The sequence below is a fragment of the Strongylocentrotus purpuratus genome, unplaced genomic scaffold (assembly GCF_000002235.5).
Source record: "Strongylocentrotus purpuratus isolate Spur 01 unplaced genomic scaffold, Spur_5.0 spur5_scaffold_14, whole genome shotgun sequence".
Classification (NCBI taxonomy): domain Eukaryota; kingdom Metazoa; phylum Echinodermata; class Echinoidea; order Camarodonta; family Strongylocentrotidae; genus Strongylocentrotus; species Strongylocentrotus purpuratus.
In genome coordinates, this window is record NW_022145599.1 from 14,300,848 (window position 1) to 14,324,342 (window position 23,495).

Here is a 23,495-nt window from a genome sequence, read left to right on the forward strand (position 1 = left end):
TAAACTCCACTTATATTTGTAATATTTACAGAACTCTTCGGCCTTCCAACATTTTATCAATGCACAAAAATTACAATTTACTTGTTATAAATATGTATGGTATATTACCACAGTGCTTATACTTTTAGTTTATTTTCTCTTGATTTTATTGTGTCTTGTACAGTACTCTTGTACTATAAAGATTATTTGTTTTTATGTGTATTCATTCAGAAAAAAACATACCGGTATATGCAGACAACTAGACATTATGTAATGGTGTACCAGTACTGTATGCAAATTTCATCTAAGGTATTAAACTCAATGTATTTTTGAAGAAGTTACATACGTTTATAATTTTGCACAAATTTAGCCGTAAATCAATTTCATTATTAATTATTTCATTGATGATATTATTCTGGTTACTTTTTGAAATTGAACACCATATTAATCACAAACAAATAAAAACTTTATTTCTCAACAACTCTTCAAGTAATACGTAAATTGGGACATAAACCAACCACAAATGCTTATCCAGTAAAAGTTCTTGCCATTTTCACATAAATTCCTGGATTTCGGGGTTTCATATCTATGTATCAGCATTGTGCGCTACTGGAATAACTTATTAGTTATTCTACGAAAATTTAGTAACCAATACAGGTAGCTCAAACTTAAACAGATAATGTGTTGAAAAATATCCTTTATGATCATTACGAGGGGAAGTGTAAACAAAATGATCCTCCTATGTGCTCCAACTCTCCTTCCTTTCAAAGAAATTATGACTTTGTATCATGAACTCTAATGAATGCTTTAAATGATTAGTTGGCTGTTGAATGGTGTGCAAACCTGCAAAGTCCACAAAGCACAAAAGTGTATTACCTCTATGCCATTCCGAAAATCTCCTTCAAACAATTTAAGATCAAACACTGGTGATAAATTCTTGCATAGGATTCTCAGGCAACTTAGCAAATCATTTCAATAACACATGTAGGTATTAGCTTTCAACTTGTAACATTTGATGTAGACTTAGGCCATCTTTGTATAATATTTGTAACAATTCTGTTACTAGAGAGTGTATTCAACTAAACTGTTCAGTTTAATAAAATCTCTAGTTTATCACAAAGGTTTGATATTTTGAAATGTTCTAAGATTATATGGAATATGTAATATATTTGTTACAAGGGAAAAAAGATTTTGCTAAGTAATTGCAGTAATTGCTGTGGGTAAATTCAATTTTTGAATATGATTTGACTGTTATCACTTACAGTTCTGTTGTGTAATTTAATATTCATTTCGTTTAGGGAGGAATGAGAGAGAGAAAAGGGAGATACAGTGTTCCTTTGTTTTAAGTGATATGTTTTTACTGAAGTGATGAGGGGTAAATACTAAATATAAGTTGACTGGAAGTTTTGAGCTACACCATGTATTTCTATTGTTTTTGTTTTTTTCATTCTTAATTTGTATTACTTTTTTACAAAAAAATATAGAATCCAAGATCTTGTATGTGTAAATGAAATTTACTCAAATAAAGTCAGCTTTATTGTTGCAAATATATATCACAGTATTTCATTGACTTATTAATATGTGATCATGGATAATCCTACAGCATATGAGATACCTATGTGAGATTGTGACAGTGCAGTGAACAGTCCATCCACTCTTAACCACCCCCCCCCCCCCCCCTCCCTACCTCCTATAAACGGAGTAAAAATGTTAGGAATTCCTTGAGATTTAATTATTTATTCTTTTTGTGTGTATTGTTAAAATCCAAGATTCAAAGTTTAGGGAAGGAGGCGATTGGGAAAACTTTTAGGAAAGCCAGAAATAGAAAAGGGAATGTGTGTACAATATGTGCCCCCCCCCCCCCCCCTCCCTCCCCTCATTAAAACAAAAAGACTGTTGTCTCTGTGACGTGACGAAATACATACCAGGTATGCGGAGTACGATACGTAGTCTTGAACTCCAACCGTACCGAGCTAGCTAGCTAGGCGGCGCCGAGGATCTAGGAGTAGGAAGTCATGCCAGAGACCATGGTTGAGTGCAGTGTTATACAAGCCAAGTAATTAACAGGTGAGGGCTTTTGGGTAAGATTGTCGTATTGCATCGATAAGTGAATCATTTATACGCACTAGGCGCTGCTTTATTGAGAAGGAGAAAGATTTTAACCAACTCTACAGCAAATCTACCATTTCTGAAATTAATTAAAAACTAGTGCAGGCCCCACATATTGATATTTTTGTAAGTAAATTATTTGTTCTCAGGATCCCTAGCCTAGTCTAGGCCTTTTGTTTTATTGGAAACATAAGTGAATCATTTATGTGCCCTAGGCGCTGCTTTATGGAGAAGTAGAAAGGTTTTAACCAACTCTAGGCTTACAGTAAATCTACCATTTCTGAAATAAATTAGTGCAGGCCCCACATATTGATATCTTTGTAAGTAAATTATTTGTTCTCAGAATCCCTAGCCTAGGCCTTTTGTTTTATTGGAAATATTGGAAAATTCATCTTCTTGAGGACATATGAAACTCATTATAAAATAGCTCTAGTATTTTAAGCATTGTGATTGGTCAAAATGCATCATGATGATTTTGTAAATCTATTGTTCAAGAATCAAGGCAACATCAACGAACAGAATTCAAAATTGGAATCAGTTGGAATGATGTCATGATAATTATATACTTTATTTTAATAAAAATAATAGGATGTAGATGCATTTACTATAAATTATATTTTTGTATGATAATGATGACAAATGTGAAGACAAGAGCCTAATTCATTAAGGATTTTTGATAACAATATATAAATATTATTACCTAGGGTCTATTTCTTCTTCTTCTTCTTCTTCTATTTACTAATTTATTAATTGTATTAGTTATTTTAATTTATTCACTTTGCTTATAGGAAAAAATTAAATCAAATTGGCCGGACACACCTCCCCTCTGCTCCATTCAAAATGACTGTGGCCTAGCAATATCCCTAATCTTGATCAGGTGGTGGCAATTACCCTAGTAGAAAGAGTAACAAACATGTGATACTCTTTCTCATATGAATGTTTGTGTTTGTATCTGGTCATTTTATTTGATTCACTTTCATCTTAGTTCTTATGTATTCTTTTTGTTGTTGTTTTCACAGCCTATATACTGTCGAGGAAAAATGATCATAAGTCCCTTTTGAACTGAGCTTGCTTGCCTGAATGAATGGTCAACTCATTGTTGAACAAAGTTCAAGTCTTTCTCCGCTGGAAGTACGCTCACTTTTGGCGAGTGAACATGGGTATGAACTCTCCAGCTAGCATAGATGATATCAAGGTATGTATGTGTGTATTCATCTTCACAGTAAATCTTATTGATGAAGATTCATTACATACGCCTAAGTACAAAAAAACATTTGATAAAAGAGAACAAAGTATGATGTACATGTATGTTTTCTTTTCACTGAAGATAGGTTGCTGTGACAGATACTAGCCCAGGTGGAACATTATTTCCCTGTTAAAGGGAGTCACTCGTCAGTTTCCATGTGCAGAAGGCCATAATTCGCTGACACCAGACTTGGTGGATAATAAAAATCATTAACGTGTGTACAGGTATTAGGTCTGCTCACAGCGAACCAGATGGTCAATCGAGAAATACCCCTCGTGTCTCGAGAGTCTTCGGTTTGAGGGAAAAGTGAGATAATGACTTTACCACGTAGGGGAATGGGTGGAAAACGCAGTACGTTACATAAGGCCTGGTGGTCATAAAACTGAAGGCTAATTCTGGTGATTATCAGCACCTATTATTGGGTAAACACCTGAACAGTGTTGAATTCCCCATGAGAGCTAACTACCGAGTGTCTTTAAAGTGTGGGTTGTGATGATTAAAAGTATATGGCACCATAACTTTAGAAAAGAATGCCAATAATGTTGTTTTTGTACACAATTATTCTGTAAAGGCCTTTAATTAATGACAAAACTCTGTTGAGTTTATAGTGCACACAATTTAAACAAAAATATATAAGTGTGTAGACCTACACATCATGATAAAGAAATTCAAAACACTAGTACTGTTTTCATGCTTTTACATGAAGATAAAGTGCGAGCAACATCTTAATGATTTCTGTTACCCCCCTTCTAGATCCTGTATAAAAGTGAGAACTTTGTAGCAGTGGACAAGCATTATGATGTGAAGATTAATAGTGACGACCCCAAGGATACGATCACAGTTGCGACCCAATTAGCTCATCTTCATCCAGAATTGGTGGATAGCAGTCTTCCTCATAGTTTTAGGTAAGTAAGTAATATAGTAGACAAATGATTGGTTTATTGTGTTTGAGGACTGAGAAAAGAATAGAAAGTGATAGTTACCGACTTACCGGTTTTGTTGTAAACGATAATATGAAACAAGGTTACTTATGGCTTAAATTACATGTTTTGACAGTTAAGCATCTCTATTTCTATTCTATAGGCATGTTAATATCATCAACAATATGTTGTGATCAACATTATGGGTTCCGGCATTTGTAAGTTCAACATAGTCCTCAATTAAAAAGTTGATAAGATTTAGTATCCTTACCAGGTCCCTCGGAGAGGACCTAAATCCGTCGGTCCTCTGGCTGCTTACTAACGAGCATGTTTTCTTAGCAGTCGGGTAAAATAACCACCACTAAAACTAAAAAAATATGGGTTGACTTTATAGGCACTACCTTTAAGTACATATGTAAAATTCCAAATTTGACCAGAGTGTATTAATTTAGTTCCATGTCTTGTCATTAGGTTTGTCAAAATCCATCCAGAGATTTTTCAGGGAAACACGTAAAATACTGCAATTGTAAGTTGTTTAGTTTAAATTTTGCATTTAGAAAATACAAGCAGTTGATGACAGCTCCCTTCATTCCCTACAGATTCATTCACAGGCTTGACTATTCAACCAGTGGAGCTCTATGTCTTGCCCTGAACAAGAAGGCTGCAGCGAATGCTGGGAAAATGTTCAAGGACAGGAGAGTTACCAAGCGATATCTAGCACTGGTAAGTAGACTTTGTCGATATTTGGGAGGATTATTCCAAGCCACGGCATTTAATTAATCCATTCTTTACATAATACATGTAATGTGTGTGCAGAATTAATTTTAATGGAATAAATGTACCGGTGGTGTTGGATAGGAGTTGATCCTCATTGAGTGAATGGATTTGGGAACAGATTTGCAACATTATTTCATGGTACACACATTATTCAAGTTAAAAGTCACTTTTAAACAGTAACAGAAACACTGAATATCCATCCAATCTTTAACAAAGATATCATCTTTTTTCTCGCTTTTTTTCTTCTTTGCACTTTCTTCTCTTTTGATATATGTATGGAACAGAAGTAAAGTACAGGTAGTGCATAGATTTAGAAGAGCTCAAGTTTTTGCTTTTTCATTGGCAAACACAAGTGCCACCAACACATATTCTAACTTTTCATTGACTTGTACTATTGAATACTTGTTCAAAGTTGGAAGAGTGGAGCATGCAAGAACTGCATCCAATCAAATAATCATTGTATAGTGCAAGTATGAATTCAAGTTTTTATTTCTTGATGTTGATGACTTGAAGGTCAGAGGTCACGTCACGGAGGATACCATGATGATCGAGAAGGCCATCTACCCGAACCCCGAGGAGGATCTCAGTCACATGATGAAGGTGGATGATGGGGAGTGTCCTACCGGTACCAGGCTTCTGAGTGCCCTGACTAGACTAGAGGTGCTACAGAGAGGGGAATATGACAGCGAACCTGCTACTAAGCTTCTACTGCAGCTACACACAGGCAAGTGATTGCTTGATCAATGAAAATTCAAACATGATTTAAAGGCATCGTTTAACAATATTGAATCTGATATCCATGGCCCTACGTGTTATCAGCGTCTGTAATATGGTGTAATATTGAAGCCAAAAAAAATTGCACTTCAAAATGATCATGAAGGGCCTCAAAAAAGTAAAAAATCTTTGAGTGACTGGTTTTACTATGCTCATTTTCCCCAATAAACTGTAGTGTTATAAAAACCATTAGGAAAACGAAAAATGAAATTTCGATTTCCAATCATAAATATATTGATAATCAGACAGGCGATAGGCTTGTAAAAATCAGTGGGATTCATTATATGACCTAAAGGTTTATAATTGAGATTGCAGCATGAGCTATATTCAGATTTTGTTTCAGAATCAGAGGCAATGTTCCCGAGTCACTTTAAGTCTCGGTAAACTACAGCTTTTTTGTTTAAATGATGAATTAATTGTATTACGTTTCACACTTCTGTATCTTATAACACATACCCCGATGAATAAGCATAGGACTGTTGTTGCGCGCATCTTCCATTCATTTACATTTATTATGAGTGAGTACTATACAAAAACCCATTGTTATGTACCTTTTCTAAATCCTCCACTATCTTCCTCATTGCAGGGCGCAGGCATCAGCTCCGCATCCACTGCCAGAGCATAGGTCATCCCATCGTTGGGGACTACACCTATAGCATGCGGAAAGATGTGAGTCCGTACCGTATGATGCTCTTAGCCCATACACTCCACATACCGATACCAGGAGAAGACATTGATGTGACTGCAGAAGATGTGTTCACACAAGACAACGATCCCAAATGGATCCCATACCAAGAGGATAGGTAGCATATGCCATGTTCATACTTTGGATTTTTAAAAACTCTTGTGCAATGACTTTAGGAAAAAACGTTGGTGTGATGGAAGAAGATGTGTTCACACCAGCGACCAAGGTGATAGGTAGCATATGTCATGTTCATGCTTTGGATTTTTAACAGCTCATGTGCAATGCCTTCCAGGAGAAAACATTGATGTAATGACAGAAGATGTGTTCACACAAGACAATGATTGGAAGTGGAACCCATACCGAGATGATGTGTAGCATGTTGTGTTCACACAATGGATATTTAATGGCCAATTTGCAATGACTTCCAGGAGGAAGCATTAATGCAATGGTAGATGTGTTCACACAAGACAGTGATTGGAAATGGATCCCATACCCAGATGAACGGTAGCATATGCTGTATTCACATCGCCAGTTTACAACAGGTTATGTCGACAGACTTACACATATGAGGATGACACATTGATATTACTGGAGAGGATGCTATTACTCGAGCCTATGATCCAAAATGGACTTTTTATCATGATGGTTTGCGTGTAATCTAATTGTCAGCAGCATATGATGACATAAATGGTACCCTGGGGTACCCAAAAAAATTCGGCCATTTTGTTGAATTATTTTTTTTTTTTTTAAGGCTGTACCCTGGGTTACCAAAAAGTGGGAAATTATTTTTGTGTGATTTTTTCAACCTTCAATTGTGTCCAATGTTCTTGTAAAAAATCCTTTAAGTCCTGTATTTCTAAAATTCATTGTTGTTATGAGTAATTATTCTATTATTGATATCATTTCATGCTGTTATGATACACCCTGTATTATTATTGTGGTATAATTAAAATTATTAATTGGATAGCCACCGTAGTGCGCTTGTGATCGTGAGCAAGCGCTATAGCGCGAGCAGTGCATGCATGCACACCATGCATAGTATACACCATAGAGATACCACGGAACTATGTGCACGCACTCCATACATTGTACTCGAGTGGACGCGAAATGGCGCTACACAACGCGGTACCCCGGGGTACTACGGTACCCCGGGGTAACGCGTGGTGCATCATATGTCAAAAAATGTGAGTGCAGGCATTCACAGCATGGTTGGCAATAGAGATCATGTGATCCTAGTAAAAAGAATCTCTTACTTCATATGATACATTAAAAGATTCCAAGTTTGTAATTTTGATCCTATATGTGGTAACAGTGGTATGTTCTTTTGTGTCTCTTTGTCTATTATCTGTATTTGACTGGCAGTGGTTTGAATATATGTTGTCTAGATGTACAAGAGTTTACGGAAAAATGGGGCAACTTTGGAAAATGGTCTTGGATGATATAAATGTATAGTTTGCTGACTGTATCAAAAGCTCAATTTTGGGTGATAACTTTAAAGATAAAGGTGAGTTCTGGTAATGCGATTGCATAGTTGTGAAAGAAAAGGTGTGGAATGGATCAGAAAAAGCTCATCATATAGCATGTAAGTATTGGTCTGTACTGCAAGGTTCTGGAGTCATCAAAATCATCATGAATTTGGCCCAGTCTTGGTAAAGTAACAATCACTGTACACAGAAAGATGTATATGGGACAACACAAATGATGTCAGGGCTTGTACTCTACCTTGATTTCCTTATCTTTCTACGCTCATTACTCGGCCAGTATACATTTTCTTCCAAAATTGTTTGGCACATGACATTTATTTGTAATCTTGAACATTCAGTGTAAGTTTCGCTAGATTCTGTGAGAATTCATTTTCTTTTTTTTACCAGAACTCAAGTTTATCTTTAATAGACATGTTTAATTCATCTTTACTAAATGGTTGGCATTGTTTACCCCATTGGTGTGAACATTTACACAACTTTTTTGTTTTGTATTACTGTAATTCCCTCACACATACAAGTTTAACTACATATATATTCAACAGCTTGTGCAGCAGTATATCTCATTCCTACACTCTTTCATTTGTCCCTCTCAATTTTTAATCGTTTTTAAATGCTTCATCTCTCCATTTTGATTTCAGTAGTTCTTTTTCTCTTTCATCTTCTATATCTCTCCTCCCAATCTGTCCGTCTGTCTCTCTCTCTCTTTCTCTTCCTTGAACTATGTCTATCCTCTCTCCTTAGTCACCACTTGCTCACTTATGCTCTCTCTCTCTCTCTCTGTCTCTCTCTTTCACTTTGTCTTGATCACTCTTTATATAACTTCCTCCTATTCTATTTATCCTCTCTCCTTTTCTAATTCTCCATTTCTTGTTCACTTGGTCTTTCTCCTTCCCTTCCTCTCTCTCTTTCTCTCTAAGAAGACTCTTTTACAATCCATTTGCATTTAAAATGGTGCTATGGCTTACATCACAGCTACTTTATTGACATACAGTACTTGCATTTATTTTTCAACGTGTAATTCTTGGTGGTGGAAGATATGGATGTTTTGATAACACAAATTCATTATGCATGAATGTTTAATCAGAGAAGCAAATTCAGATAATTAGCCTGTTCACTACTAAATTCTCTCATTGCCAAAAGCTTTACACAGATCACTAATTTCCCGTAGGCAATGGGCAGAGCTGCTAACCAGTACGATTTTATCGTATTTCGTACGTTTTTTGAAGTAAAAAAAAAAATGTGTGTTTGTGTGCCATTTTCAATGGCAAATAGCCCATTGTCTCCTGTAAAGTATCCTACAAGCATCTCACATTGGCAATTTGGGGATGTTCATTGGCTCATCGAACAAATCATGCGTATTCAACCATTGGTCCATTGAAAAGTTTCTTCCTGTATGTAGGAACTTATGCAAATTGGAACCCCCCCCCCCCCCCCCCAAAAAAAAAGAAGCATTTTCGCAGTTAGAAAGTATTGATCGATCAAAACTGGGATTTTTATTTTCAAAATAGGATTTTTGTTCAGTTGAGGTTGGCAGCTCTGAATGGGTCATCTGGGCCCTGTCTTACAAAGAGTTGCCATTGATCCAAATTAATCGCGAGTCCTCCCATTTAATCCCAAGTTAGCAGTCTCCTATCTCTTATGTACATAGTTGCAATTGATATCAACTCTTTGTAAGACGGGGCCCTGATCAGAAGAAAAATTCCATAATAGCATAAACAGAAAGAAAAGAATTTCTGCACATAAGTCTCTAAAAGTTACAACTATAAATCATGGGTTAAAGGCTATAATGATGGCAAATTACATCAGTTGAACTACAGAATGTCCTCTTAATACATCAGTCACATGCCCAAACCAACTCTAAATAGACCAATTTTCTGTTATTTGGGTAATGTTAATGTATGGTCGGTCTATTGTTGGTCTGGGGCCTGTTTCACAAAGCCTTTTTTCAATTAAAAATGGCAAAAATCAGTGACAAATCTGCTGATAACCAATCAAAAGCAAGGATTTCAGTAGCTTATAACAAAAACTGTCATTTGTCACTGATGACAAGTTCTGTGAAACGCCCCCTGGTGTCAGTCTCATTACTATGTCTGCAGTACTGACTCATTAATCCATTGACAACAAATTTAGGACTTGTTTATGGCATGGTTTCACCTAATCAGTTCTGCTGCTTCATGACTGCACTGACCATCGGCCTAACCTGGATCAACATCGCTATAAATATGTCCCATCCTTGGGGCTCCGGCGTATCACATAAAATGTCCTTTCAGTCTCTGAACTCCTTCCATCCATCCATCACCTCAAATCTTCATCTGGCAATGGCAATGATATCCTTGTGGTTTTCTTCTGCTTCCTGTAAGCTTCTATAACCGAGCTTCTCGTCTCGTCAAAGCGTGACTTCTCCAGAGCAGACATGTCTTTTCTCCTCTTCCCTTTCTTCTGGCCGCTCTTGCTATCTGGCCCGCCCTGTCCAGCCTTCTTGCGCTGCTGAGTTGGCTTGGTACCTGATTGGTCCGCTGACATGAGTCCTTTAAGAAGCAGTTCTCGTTGACCAGGCTAACGTCATAAGATCAAAAAATTTTGGGGAAAATCAGATCATTAAGATACCGGTAGTTAGAATTTACTGATATTTATCACACTTATCAGTAGAAATTGTGAGGGTTGATTCTTCCTTCACACATTTTACTGATATGGTTGTTACTAACTTTTTATGTTTTACTTGATTCAGAAAGTCCAGTAACATTGCTGCCACATCTTGTTTTACAATAAAAAATAGTTAGAACCAGAGGATTAAAATTACCTCATATATTAATCAATGTAAAGTTTAAACATACTAACTGTATTTTGTATGCAATTCAGCTTTCTGTAACTTAGTGGTGTCGCCAAGTAGCCAGAGAGATACATGCAGTTTGAGACTTGAGGCATAACTCTTCATAACACCTACCAGTACATTTAGTCCCTTGGAACAAAAACAAAGAACCATACGTCCCTGAGAGCCCAATTATAAGTCATATAATAAGGACTTTGTGAAATACCAATGTAATTACCTTTACTACATCTTGGCCCTTCCTGGGTGCTTTGGTGATTGTCGGCGGTTCCAATGCAACTTCTCCAAATAATACCTTATCTATTAGCAATATTCAAGGGAAAATACAAAAGAAAACTGTAAAGGATCCACAAACTTCTAGTCATTTGATTAAAATCAGTCAGGCAATGACTGAAATTGAAAGCAGAAACAAGGCAAACAGATGCCAACATTCAGGATGGAAGTTTAATCAATGTACCGGTAGAATGAAAGATGATTCATATCATACTTCAATACTTGGGACTCTGCTGGAATATTGCCAGTATACTTCGCTTACTAAGAATATCCTTACCGTATTCCACACATTCAGTTCCAACAAAGTGTAACAATTGAAAGACACATTTCACCCTAGTACTAGACAATCATGATAGAGGTTTCCAGTTGAATTTGTGTTATCAGGTGGAGTGGGAATGATAAATACTACAGGGGTTGCTTTTCATAATAACATGAAATATGACTTAAGGAAGTTTAAAAAAAATTGTAATGATTCATGTAAAAACAAATGAGACAGAGACTTCCAGCATCTACAGTGTACATGTATGATGTATTAGAGCAGCCTCCACCCTTACACAGTTCAAAAGGGGGCTAGAAGGAATCACACTAAGGCCAGAGTAGACACTACTCATGGCAACATTTTACTTGCACTGCCACACTTTTAAATTATAGAATATTAGAAGAACAGTTTCGCAGCCACACCCTACACACGGCACAAGCACCGCACAAAGTACGAAAATACTCTATTTTAATTTAAGAGGCAGGTACTCAACTGAAAGTTCTAAGAAGGTGACAAAAACAGAGGTGACTAATAAAAAATAAATGAGACAAAGAGATAAAAACAGAGAGATGTCCTGTACAAATTAATGAGACACACGCAAAATAGAGAGGTGACCTGGGAAGAGAGAGAGAGAGAGAGAGAGAGGGAGAGAAAAAGAGAGAGGGAGAGAAAAAGACAGAGGGAGAGAGACAGGAAGAGAGGGAGGAGAAGAGGAGAAAAGGAGAGACAGAAGGAGAGAAAGTGAGTTAAAGACCGTCAATACTACTGGGCCAGAAGGGATTAGACCACACATCGAGGTCACTGACAGGTGGCTATCTCATTAACTCGGCTCTCAACTAACATAAGAAAAAGAAGATCATGGGGGACCAACAGGCACCGATTGAGGAAGTTTTCTTTATAGAGGGAGCAAGTAGCTACAAGTAGGACAGTGGGGCTTTAAGAGACCACAATCTTTAGAAAAGGAGATTTTTCTACATTTACCTTTCATCATTTCCTTCTCCAGGGAATCTAGCATCTGTTCATTTTTGGCTGCTTTCACATATTCCTCCTGTTCTTCCAGTTTCCTACAATTAATGCAACATCCTTTAATTGTACATTTTTGTTTGATGTATAATTGTCAAATGCTCTTATAATGGAATACAAAGTATCTACATTTTGTTGCTTCATAGGAACAAACTATATTACCAGTTGATATTAGAAGTTAGATAGATTTCTGCATGACATTTCATCCACTAACTCTTGAACACAAGAAACATCATACACGATTACCAAGTCATTATTGATTATTCAAACATTGTTACTATACTTTTGTTACTGTGTGTACCTTTTCAGTCTTATTAGTTGTGAGCAGTGCGATAACTCTTAATTTTAAACCTCTTTACAATATGAAAGTAATATAAGCCCACATAAACATAAGTGAACAAAATGCTGAACGACCACAAATTATAATTCCTATCTATATAAAAGGAATGAGAACTTTGGTTCATGGTTTACAAAATAGAAAGTAAATATAATACAATGTTTAATGGTAAAACCACAAAGATAACGATGATGGATAGAGGGGCAATATCACAATAAAAACTATTAAGGGGAAAATGATGAACTTACTTTTTTTTGGCTTCTGCTGCTGTCTTTTTTATCCTTTTCAGTTTCCTCTCCTTTTCTTTGGTGAGTTTCTTTGGAGTCGCCTCCTTATCTCCTCCACTCTTTAGAATATCCATCTTCTCCTTGTTCACAACGTTTGTGGCTATCCTATCCACTCTGGCAATGTACTGGCCATCGGATTCCCAATGATGTCTTTCAAACTTTTTCTTTTTCCTCCTGTCTGTGAACAAGATACATTACAAAATCAAATGGGAAACAAAAACAAAAACAAAGTGCATATGCATTCATGTATTTATAAATATCAAATCTATAAAGAATGTCTGCTACTTCTTTGAAATAATGTGATTTCAGCAATGACTTTTTACACATGAAATTTTATTTTCATAAGAACACCTTCACATTTGAGTACAATTAAGGTAGGAAGATATAATAATAGTGATTCAGAATGTATGGTGGCAATTAATTCCCAAAATTTAGCGGGTTGGAAAGCATGAAGGAATAGGACTCTAGTCACTCTACTTCAAGTTTGCTGTAAAAAATAACTTGAACACCTTTATTATTCATATACAACTCTTACCAGTCGAAAATTCCTATAATCATATAGCTTTACATGTAAGAGCAAACTGCAAATATGAAATAATATAATTGATCCCAAATTCCTAATAATTACCGTTACTTACTTCCCCCATTATCCTCCATGCTCTCTTCGTTCTCTCTCTTCTTCTTTTCAGCCTTCTTTTCCTTTCGAACACCATCTTCCTTCAATGAACTCATCAGCTCGATGAAACCCTTGGGTGGTTTCTGTTCAAAATCCTCTTTATTTGGTGGTTTGTTGAATACCTTTTCAAGACTATGGAGTAATAGAAAAGGGTGAAATTGAAAACTGGAAGGTGTCAATAAACAGAATTTAAAAACTATGATAACAAGAATAAATGGGGAAAATCTGGAGCAGTGCAGCTCCACCCCCCCCCCCCCCCCCTGCTCACCCTTCCTTTACTCCCTCTCTCACTCCCTCCTCTCTTGTGTCCCTCTTCTGGCCATTTTGGCATTTTCTTAATGAGGAACTGATACTAATATCAATGTTTATCCGAAAAATACTCCAAAAATAACAAGAAAATTGACACGGGTATCTCCACGCCATGAGTTACGGGTCCAATTTTGGATAGGTTCCTGAACAAGCGCCAAAAGTAGCTATACCCCTTTACCGGACATTTTGGGAACACGCATGGTATCCCTCCGTTCACGGAGTGGGAGGGGGGGGGGGGCCGGGGCCGGGATTTGATAGTATTAAGTAGACTCACGATTTGAATTTTCAAAGTAGGGTCTTGATCTATAGATCTAGACTAGAGTAGACTAGACTCTAGACTAGATGGCCAGACTAGATAGAGTAGATCTAGACTAGTCTTTCTAACATCGCATCGGTAAAAATAAAATGAAAAGATTGTATTTTAGTTTTTACTGCTATTAAGCTGTCATCAATTGTCACTTAAGTACAGATTTTGAAAGAACTAAGTTGAGTTTCGTACAGTGGTGTTTGAAATGTAGAGAATCAATAGAACAGTCTTTAATACAACACAGCCAGGATAATGGGTTTCCACACTGACATACAATTACAACAAGCTTTTTAACAAGTGGGACCGAAGACAAAGTTTATGCCACACACGAGATAATACACGACACTCACTCTAGATCCACTCTCGAGCTCTCTAAATTATCACTCACACTTACCGTATCAAATTTCTTTTTCTCGAGCCTACACAAAATGGATCTACTGCTTTGTACTTCTTATATCTGCTTTTCCGACCCATATTTCACAACTTCTTAAAAAGACGATTAGAAAATAATTCACTCAAGTCTGCAAGTGAGGCCAAACATGCAGTAGGGGGGGGGGGGGGGGTATGGATATGGGGGTGGGGTAAAGGATTCACCATGACAATTCATCACATTCCAAAAATGGACAATATCATTCCGCTTCAGTCTTATTCAGTAAATTTTTAACATTTTTTAGGGGCAACATGTTTAATTTTATATCATAAACAGGGATATTGACTAAAAAGTACGAGGAAAATCTTAAAGATTGAAATTATTTAGGTAGAAGGTGCTACTTTTTTGTTGACGCGGATGTAAATAATGTTGTGATTGGTCAAAACAACTTGTCGGGGTTCTTACTTTATATCGAGCTAAATCAACCAAATATGTCGTATATTTCGCGAAAGAAGGAGAAAAGTATATGGGATGAAATATGCAAAGGTAAAGTCATATTTTTATGCTATAAATGTGATTCAGTGTTTAGAACATCTTCGTAAATCTACCCTCTTTTGTGGAGAAGAATTGATAACTTTCCCTCAGGTCAGTCCCATTCGTTCAATTACATGTCTCGTTCTTCAGTAGATGCAGGTTCAAGTCCCGCTGGCCTGGTTCCAAGATTTTTTCTGACTTGTTTTTCAATACACATCGATAAATCAATCTTATTTACTGGGTGTAAGCCACAAATATGTTTAAATAATTGAAATTTCTCCCAGGAAGCATTAGCAATTACATTTATAAACAAGTCAATAGATCTAGCCTATTGTGTACGTTGCAAAAACAAAGAAAGGTTTTTTAAAGCATTGTTCCCCAATTAAAGTAGCAGAAACATTTTAGATTCTTCTAATTCTTTCCCATTGTTCGATACACTGGCCTGCAGAACCATTTATAAGGTAACTTTTAATAATTGAAGCCTCTTTTTCTGTTCTTCACAGAGTTTGCTCTCATGCGACCACCATTCCAGGCGGATGATGAGGGTTCGTCAGTCACGACAGAGGTCATCGACTACAACCCTGCCGCTCATTCCCCCGTTATGTTTGGTCACATGTACGAGAAGGTGGAACAGGCGGACACGGATCTCACCAGTGAATTCAATCCTGCGGTGTCTCACCCGGCAGCTGTAGGCTACACCATGATAGAGAAACCCTTGAGGCAACCTACCCCACCCCCAGCACCGAAACCTCCAAAAGACACATGTAAGAGCTCTTCTTGCCTCCATCCATTGTACCATTTTAGCTTCAGATGCTTTGATTGCATGAGGATTTAAAAGAGTTTAAGAATCCATACAATTTTTTGAAGAACTTGCTTGTAGTTCTTTTTTGGGGGATAAACCAGTTGACCTACAGTTTTATATCTCAATAGCTATAGTTGCCTCTTGCCTGATTGGTTCTATTATGAGACTCCCTTTTCATCTTGGGGGAAGTCTATTGAAAATTGAGTCATTGATTTTCCTTTACAATAAGTCTTTCACAGGTTTGTACTTTTTTAATGAAACACAACAGGTCATGGTCTTTAGGCAGCAGTGCCGTTTATCAGAAAACATATTCCTTCACAGGATATGTTACACCTCAAATATTACTGACACTTAAAAATTAGTCAATTTGAATACATGTTTCTGTTCATTTCTTAAGTTTGGTAAATGTTTTTTTTTTTTGTGCTTGTTTTATTTTCATTTCATTTTTTAAAAACATTTTTCATTATTATTATTATTTTATTTTTTTTGTGAGGGGGGGGGGGGATGCTGAATGTCATACATTCTATGGTTATCTGTATTGCATTGATTAACATATTTAAATTGTTTGTATTTTCTTTTTCATTTTGATTCCAGGTACACCAAGAGAGTATCAGGAGCACTACATCTTCCCTACACTTCTCCCAGCTTTGCTAGCAATGCTGAAACAAGCCAAAATTGAAAGGTGTTTTGAGGTAAGACATTGCAATCATGCAATCATGTTTAAAATAAGAAAGAAAACATTGTTTTTAAAGGGTGAAACAGTAAATGAAATATTGCACTAAAGACACATTTAATCACAAGCGCATACATTTTGTGACAGAGGCCAGAATTAATCCAATTTCATTTTATTTCTAAATTTTTGTTCATAAAGTATAAATAGAAAATAATTTTACATGTTTTTCTTGAAAGTCAGTCATTTTCTTAATTGGCTAAAACATATTTGAGTCTATTTTCTCACTATTTCAGTTTATAAATTGTTTTTCTCCTTATTTTTTGTCGTTCAGAGAAAGCGCTTTCGCTTCAACGGTCTTGACTTTTTGACGGAGTACCTTTGGAGGTGAGTGGCACTGACCAACCAAACCCATATTCTTTAATAGACAAATTAATTGATGTATTCCACTTTATAAACCCTTCTACTTAAAGGCCCTACTTATTACTATGCTTTATTTCATATGAAAAAAAATCGCACTGCAGGCTGCATAAATTAGTTATTGGTGTTTCAAAAGCAAACATGTGACAGGCATTTAGGATCATCATTTTTCACTCTTGTAGAAAATGGACTAAGTTTGTGAACTAGTCTATTGAAAATGAATTACCGGTAGTTGCTCTTACTGTTCATACGATTTGTTGTTGTTAGATAAATCCCATTAATTGAATAACAGTAATGAATCTTTTTTTCAATGCTGACATAGCTTAAACTTTTGTTAAGAATATAGATGCAAATGACTTAATGACATGGAGAAAAAAAGAAAGCATTTAACTGTGAGAGACTATGTTTTTTTTAATGGAAAACAGCAATACCACTTAGGGATAGGAGGATGTGGGAGGGAATTGTATCTTCTCCTTTCTATGAACCCCCCCCCCCCTCTCTCTCTCTCTCTCTCTCTCCCTGTGTCTTATCCTATGTAGCTCTATTTTTTTAGTCTTTACTTTTGTCATATCCTTTATATTTCTCTTGCAGGCATAACCCAAGTGTTTCAGGCCGTGAGAAAGATAATCTTGATGAGATTCCATTTGTCAAAACCATCCTGGCTGAAAAGTAAGTCTGCAGTTGCTTTTGTTGTGTGTTACACATTTATATACCTCTCTAATTTCAGGTTTTTTTCACATTGGCATTATCATCACTTGTTTAGTTTATTCACCATCAAGTGAGGTTTCATAATGTACACACAAACATTTGTTTGATGCTTCTAGGTTGTATATATCATTTTCCCCCTACAATGAGATTAATTTTTTGTAAGAACCTAGGACAGAGTTTACTATTTTGTAATGAACAGCTCAATAGTGGTCCCACCTGCACACCCCAGTATAGTACAACAATACTCTGTAAAGAGGGATGTACTCAAATGGAAGATGAAGAAGAAAAGCTGAGATAGAAAATGAATATATACCGGTACTGAGCAAATCAGTTTCGGTATTGATTTTTACATTTTTTTAATTGTTAATGTTGTCTACAGCCCTAGACCTCCTCTGCCTCTGTCTCTGATTTGGAGTGAGGTTGAAGCAGCCACTGTCATCCAATCTTTCTTCAGAGGCTATAAGGTAAGATTTCTTTATAGAAAACATATTAATATATGGGCCAGTAGCTGTGTGATATACGTTTTTTAATTTTTTTTTTTTTTTTTTTTTTTTTGGGGGGGGGGGGGGGGGGGGGGGGGTTAAATTGCTCTTTGATAGAAAAAAATTTGAAGGAGCTAAATGTCCTTTCATATACTAAGTACCATTATTTAAGTCAAATATTTGTTCACATATTGCAAGCAGAAAATCAATATAACAAATGTCATTTCCAGCTAGACTTAAAAATTTCATTCATGAGGAAAATGTGTATCATTGTGTTTGTGCTGCATAATTGGAACATTGGCTATGAGATTTCTTTACCCAATACATAGTACAGGGCCCCTTCTAACAAAGAGTTGATATCAATCGCAACTGTGTACATAAGAGATACGAGACTACAAACTTGCGATTGATTGGAGGACTTGCGATTGATTTCAAACAATTGCAACTCTTTGTAAGACGGGGCCCAGGTGTACATCCTTATTGATTTTTAATTAAAGATATGTGAATAGTTGTTGCTATATAGCTGGCTTGGACAAATTCTTGTGACATTCATTTATGAAATTACAAATTTATCACAGGTCCGGAAGCTGGAGCACATCCAGGAGCTCCGTCACTGGCAGAAGGAGTGGCGCGAGGAGAACGCTGACATCAAGCACAAGGTGGAGCACTTCTGGATGGAGCACGAGCCAGGTCCGGCCCAGGAGGAGCTCCGCCGCAGTGCCAAGCACAACAGGAGCCAGGGATACCCAGCCTGCTTCAGGCTTCGTACGTGGAGCCCCAGCCCGGAGCCGGTCGACCCTTCTCCACCGGAGCTGGAGGTGGATCCTTCCGAGGCTGATCGCACCACGACAACGGCTGGGGATCAGCTGTCACGTACTAATGCAACAGAGAGAACAGGCTCTGTGGTCTCTACCGTTCCGTCAACGACAGTCTCGTCAACTAAGAGAACAATTGTATCATAGTGTTGGGAATTCACAAGAACATTGTTCTTTAACACTTCATGAACTTCTAGTGCACAGTATTTACTTACGAAGCATTCATTTTTACAAGATGTAAATACATTTTTTGAGCGAGGTTTCAACATTCTTTTGACAAGATTTAAAATAGAGCTGTGAAGGTTGATTCCCTAACTTCTCTTATGTTAACATGTTTGTGATTATCTGCATTCGGAGCTAGCCAGTATGCTTACATTATTCACTTTGATATGAACCAATGCCTTTGGTTACGTGCAAGAAGTTCAATCAATGTTTAAGTAAAGAGAGTAATGTCTCTTATGGAATTAAAACAACAAATCTTCAGAAGAATTTCATATCATGATGTTTTGATGGCAACAAAGGGCAGGATCTTGTCATTTCAATCAAGATTTCCAGACAACATCTACATTGTTTTCCCCCAAACAAAAGATACAATGCTCAACCGAATTCAGGACTTAATAATGGTCATTTCTGAATTGCCCGACTGAGCTTGGATGCTACAAATATTTTGAATTTATGTACTTAAGATATTTCACTCCCCCCCCCCCCTTCACTCTTGTTATCTTGAAAATACACATCAGTCCGTATGTATGTTAGAGCGTGTCAAACATGCACTTCCAATCTTAGTTGCATTCCCATTTTACACACATCAGGAATTTTATTTGTAGGATCTATGGAGCATATACATTCAAGATGTAGGGAAAGGTCTCGTTTCACAATACACATAAGATTGCTTTACAAGGTTGAGTATACTCCCACCGACTGACCAATTTTTCTTCCCCCCCCCCCCCCCCCCCCCCCCACCGAACAAAACAAAACCAGTTTTACTCTATGATCTTGGGGAGCTTCTATCTTCCTCAACCAGTATTTTTTCTAATTGATATATTATACAAATGATGGAAGTACAAAGAGATGTATAGAAAGATGTAGGGCCTCCACGGAAAACAGTATTTAACTACTGATGGAGCAACCCTACTAAAAAAAACAACTAATAAATAAATAAATAAAATATTGTTAATAAAAGAATCTAATATTCATATGTTTATTTTTATGGCACTGGGAACAGACAAAATCCAAGGGCATTGAAAGATTTTCATTGATAGAAATATATATTTTATTATATGATTAAGTACAGTGCAGTTTATCAAAGTGCATGTCCAAAGTACATGATTAAACTTTAATCCTATTCACATGATTACATCACAATCAAATGTAATAGTATTTAAAAAGCTGGTTGATAATCACTAATGACATTGATATGAAGTCAATTAAAAATCAATCAAAAATAAAATTAGGAGGGACTTTGAACTAAGTAGACCCTACAAGTTAAATTTGTCCAGTTTTGAAAGTACACGTCTTCATGAAAGTATTGGTTAAACTGGGCTGCATGATTAGCCCTAGATATTCTAGAGAGCTTGATACGGGAAATATGAAATTGGAATACTATACTACATACACATGTACATGACTTCTAATTTACATTATAACGGTCACAGTGGAAGATCATTGATAAGGGTTATAACCATGCAATTCTGTTTTGCTTCAAAATTCCAAACCATAGCAGGTATTTATGAACTCATATTACTTGTTAACACCTACATGTAAAGACTTAAATAATAAAACAAAAATAAAATATATGAACAATAAATGAACGATATTTTACACTACAAGAGGACTCGCCTTCATAACATATAGATAAACGTGTATAGTGTCTATCCTTTTTAAAATCCATAATATAAAAGTTTTTCAATACATTTTTTTTTGTTGAAAATATTTTGGAATGCCCATGTATTGCTGCATATCACCGAATACAATAGCGATTTTATTTCCTTTAAAATTGTAAGTGAAAATTTATGACAGATGTCATCCCTATAGCACATTAAAAAAATAGACACAAGTGGATGGGTGTTAAGATAATCCTTAAACCTTTATGCTGTATAAAGCGTATATTTTGTAGCAATATATTTCTTTTATCATTAATGTCATGTAAATATATATGCATGTAATATAAGAAAATATTTGTACATACGACGGCAACAATGTATCGATACACCAGTATAATAAATATTGATGAAAAGTAAGTAAAATGTATTAACAGACATACATAGTATGTGATTCTGATTAAAACCAATTTTTTCAAACAGCATACTGCCTACGTTTAAAGTTTTGTTTCATTTTCCATGTCATAAAAGCAAAGAAATTGAATGCATTTATCTACTGCACATAAAATGTAAGGCCAGCTTCACTGGGGGAAAATAATGCTGAAAATTACAATTGTCTTTGTGCTTTATATATGGTACAGCCTCATGAAGACATGGAGAGATTATCTGCCACCAAAGACTGCTGGGGCAAATTAAGCCATTTTTTTATGAGTGAATGAATGTCAGGTGTGGAGAGGGAAAAAAAATGTTTTTGAATCTAGATTTAAGTTGGTACATCTCTATGAACACCGACCATCTATGATAATGTGGAACCCTTGATCTTTTAATCGTTGAGGCTCGTTCAGATATCATGCAGCAAAACTGCGGCCGTTATTTCACTATAATGTACTGTGTAATATCTGAACAAGCCTTTAGGAACTAGCCCTGCATTTCATATTTATACATTTTGATCAAGATCAAAGTGTAATGTGTGCGGTGCATTGAATGTAAATGGTCATCATTGCATATGTACAGAGTCTAAAAGCTATTCAATGCTACAACTTCATAAATGAGAGAGAAAAAGAAAAGAAGTTTTCATTATGGCTTGACAGACACTCCAAACCATGATGCTGGCAAGCTATTACACTGGCAAGGGTATAAAGATAACATCATTATAACCATCCCCCCATAAAATAATTGGAAGACCAAAAAAGATGCAATGAAAAATACAGTGTTTTAGAGGAGGGAGATTGACTAGTATTGAAATGTGAGGTAACATAGTTTCTAAAATACACCAATATTGTATGCAAATTTACAAAGGTAATTATACAGCAATAAGTTTTATAGTCTAATCTAACCTTGTGGCCATATTTTAGAGGCATTTGCCTCTGCTTTGGACTGAGTCACATACTGTACAATATCTATTGAGTGGTATATAATTATTTGTGACTCGGGATTGCAAGGGTGATTACGTCACTGATAGCAAAGTGTTGTGTAAGAGATACAAGACCACCAAACCATCTACCATTATAGTAGTCATTTGACATTACAGAAAACTGATGTTTTTTGGTCAAGAGTATGAACATGAATAAGAACAAGGGTGAAAAGGCCATTACCATGGGCAATGTTGAACCTTTCTGCTGATTTTATTCACTGCACTCTAAACCTTGATCCACCAAGGACCGAAATGAGTCCTAGAAAACCTGGAAAGAGTGCAGTGAATGAAGTCAACACTTTCCATAATTTCCATGACAGATAAAATGGGAGTCCCATCTTCCTTTTTGGAATTTTAAGACCAAATATTGTTGAGTTGAGGTGAGGAATCGACGAGAAAAGCTTCAATAGCGATGAACAAATAATTTGCTAATTCATGATTAATAATATACACAGGATAAGATCTTTCATTAAAATGAAAGTTCTAATTTTGAATGCACTTAAAGGCCCACTGCACTACTTGTAGCTACTTGCGCCCTCTATATAACAAACAATGCCTAATCGGTGACCATTGGTCCCCCATGATCCACTTTTTCTTATGTTAACTGAGAGCTGAGTTGATGAGATAACCACCTGTCCAGTGACCTTGCAGGGCACTCTAATCCCTCCTGTAAACTACGGCAGATAAGCTTTAATCACTTAATATATATCAGTTCTCTCCTCTCTTTATCTTTAAACAAAGAATCACTACTTAACATGATTTAACTTGAGAACCACAAAAATAGCTGATGGTCAATACCCCCAACTCTTAATAAGGCCACTGTCCATGAAGAAAAATATCTTTAAACAAAAAAAATTCTGTCAATAGATTATAATGCACAAAATCTCAAAACACAACTGTTTGATATAAAGGTTTTTTATAGAGTGTATTCTGATATTTGCACATAATTTTGCTTGCACCAGCTTCCAATATCTCATATGAATGCCATGCATACATAATTCTCACAAACTGTGTTGAGACATCCACATAAACAGTCAAGATTTTTACTGGACCACGTGTAGCGATCAGGGCCCAGTCTTACAATTGCGGTCTGAGTCCTATCTCCTATGTTCATAGTTCCAATTGATATCAAAAGCAATTAAGCTGCGATTAATCGCAACTGTTTGTAAGACAGGGCCCAGCAACTAC

At 36.3% G+C, this 23,495-nt stretch overlaps 3 protein-coding genes across 4 annotated transcripts; 2 read left to right on the forward strand and 1 right to left on the reverse strand.

The window, feature by feature from the left end:
* Positions 1-1,991: 1,991 nt before the first annotated feature.
* On the forward strand, positions 1,992-7,162 carry LOC105446602 (RNA pseudouridylate synthase domain-containing protein 1-like). 2 transcript variants are annotated; one of them, XM_030984266.1, is made up of 6 exons: positions 1,992-2,060; positions 3,108-3,283; positions 4,088-4,239; positions 4,854-4,977; positions 5,545-5,755; positions 6,392-7,162. In XM_030984266.1, exons 2-6 carry the CDS (start codon positions 3,173-3,175, stop codon positions 6,610-6,612), a joined length of 819 nt encoding a protein of 272 aa, XP_030840126.1. In that variant the 5' UTR covers positions 1,992-2,060; positions 3,108-3,172; the 3' UTR covers positions 6,613-7,162. The 2 variants fall into 2 exon arrangements, with proteins under 2 accessions (XP_030840126.1, XP_030840125.1); XM_030984265.1 differs by having other exon boundaries at positions 1,992-2,046.
* A 2,357-nt stretch (positions 7,163-9,519) lies between these two features.
* Positions 9,520-14,820, reverse strand: LOC589864 (coiled-coil domain-containing protein 137). Its single transcript, XM_030984267.1, has 6 exons — positions 14,667-14,820; positions 13,619-13,788; positions 12,942-13,158; positions 12,315-12,397; positions 11,022-11,101; positions 9,520-10,530 (listed from the first exon to the last, which is right to left on the reverse strand). Exons 1-6 carry the CDS (start codon positions 14,744-14,746, stop codon positions 10,270-10,272), a joined length of 891 nt encoding a protein of 296 aa, XP_030840127.1. The 5' UTR covers positions 14,747-14,820; the 3' UTR covers positions 9,520-10,269.
* Positions 14,821-15,048: 228 nt separating this feature from the next.
* Positions 15,049-21,380, forward strand: LOC575325 (IQ domain-containing protein K). Its single transcript, XM_775734.5, has 7 exons — positions 15,049-15,188; positions 15,680-15,940; positions 16,573-16,670; positions 16,983-17,035; positions 17,660-17,737; positions 18,156-18,240; positions 18,837-21,380. The coding sequence occupies exons 1-7, from the start codon at positions 15,134-15,136 to the stop codon at positions 19,218-19,220; spliced, it is 1,014 nt and encodes a 337-aa protein (XP_780827.2). The 5' UTR covers positions 15,049-15,133; the 3' UTR covers positions 19,221-21,380.
* The last annotated feature ends 2,115 nt before the right edge of the window (positions 21,381-23,495 follow it).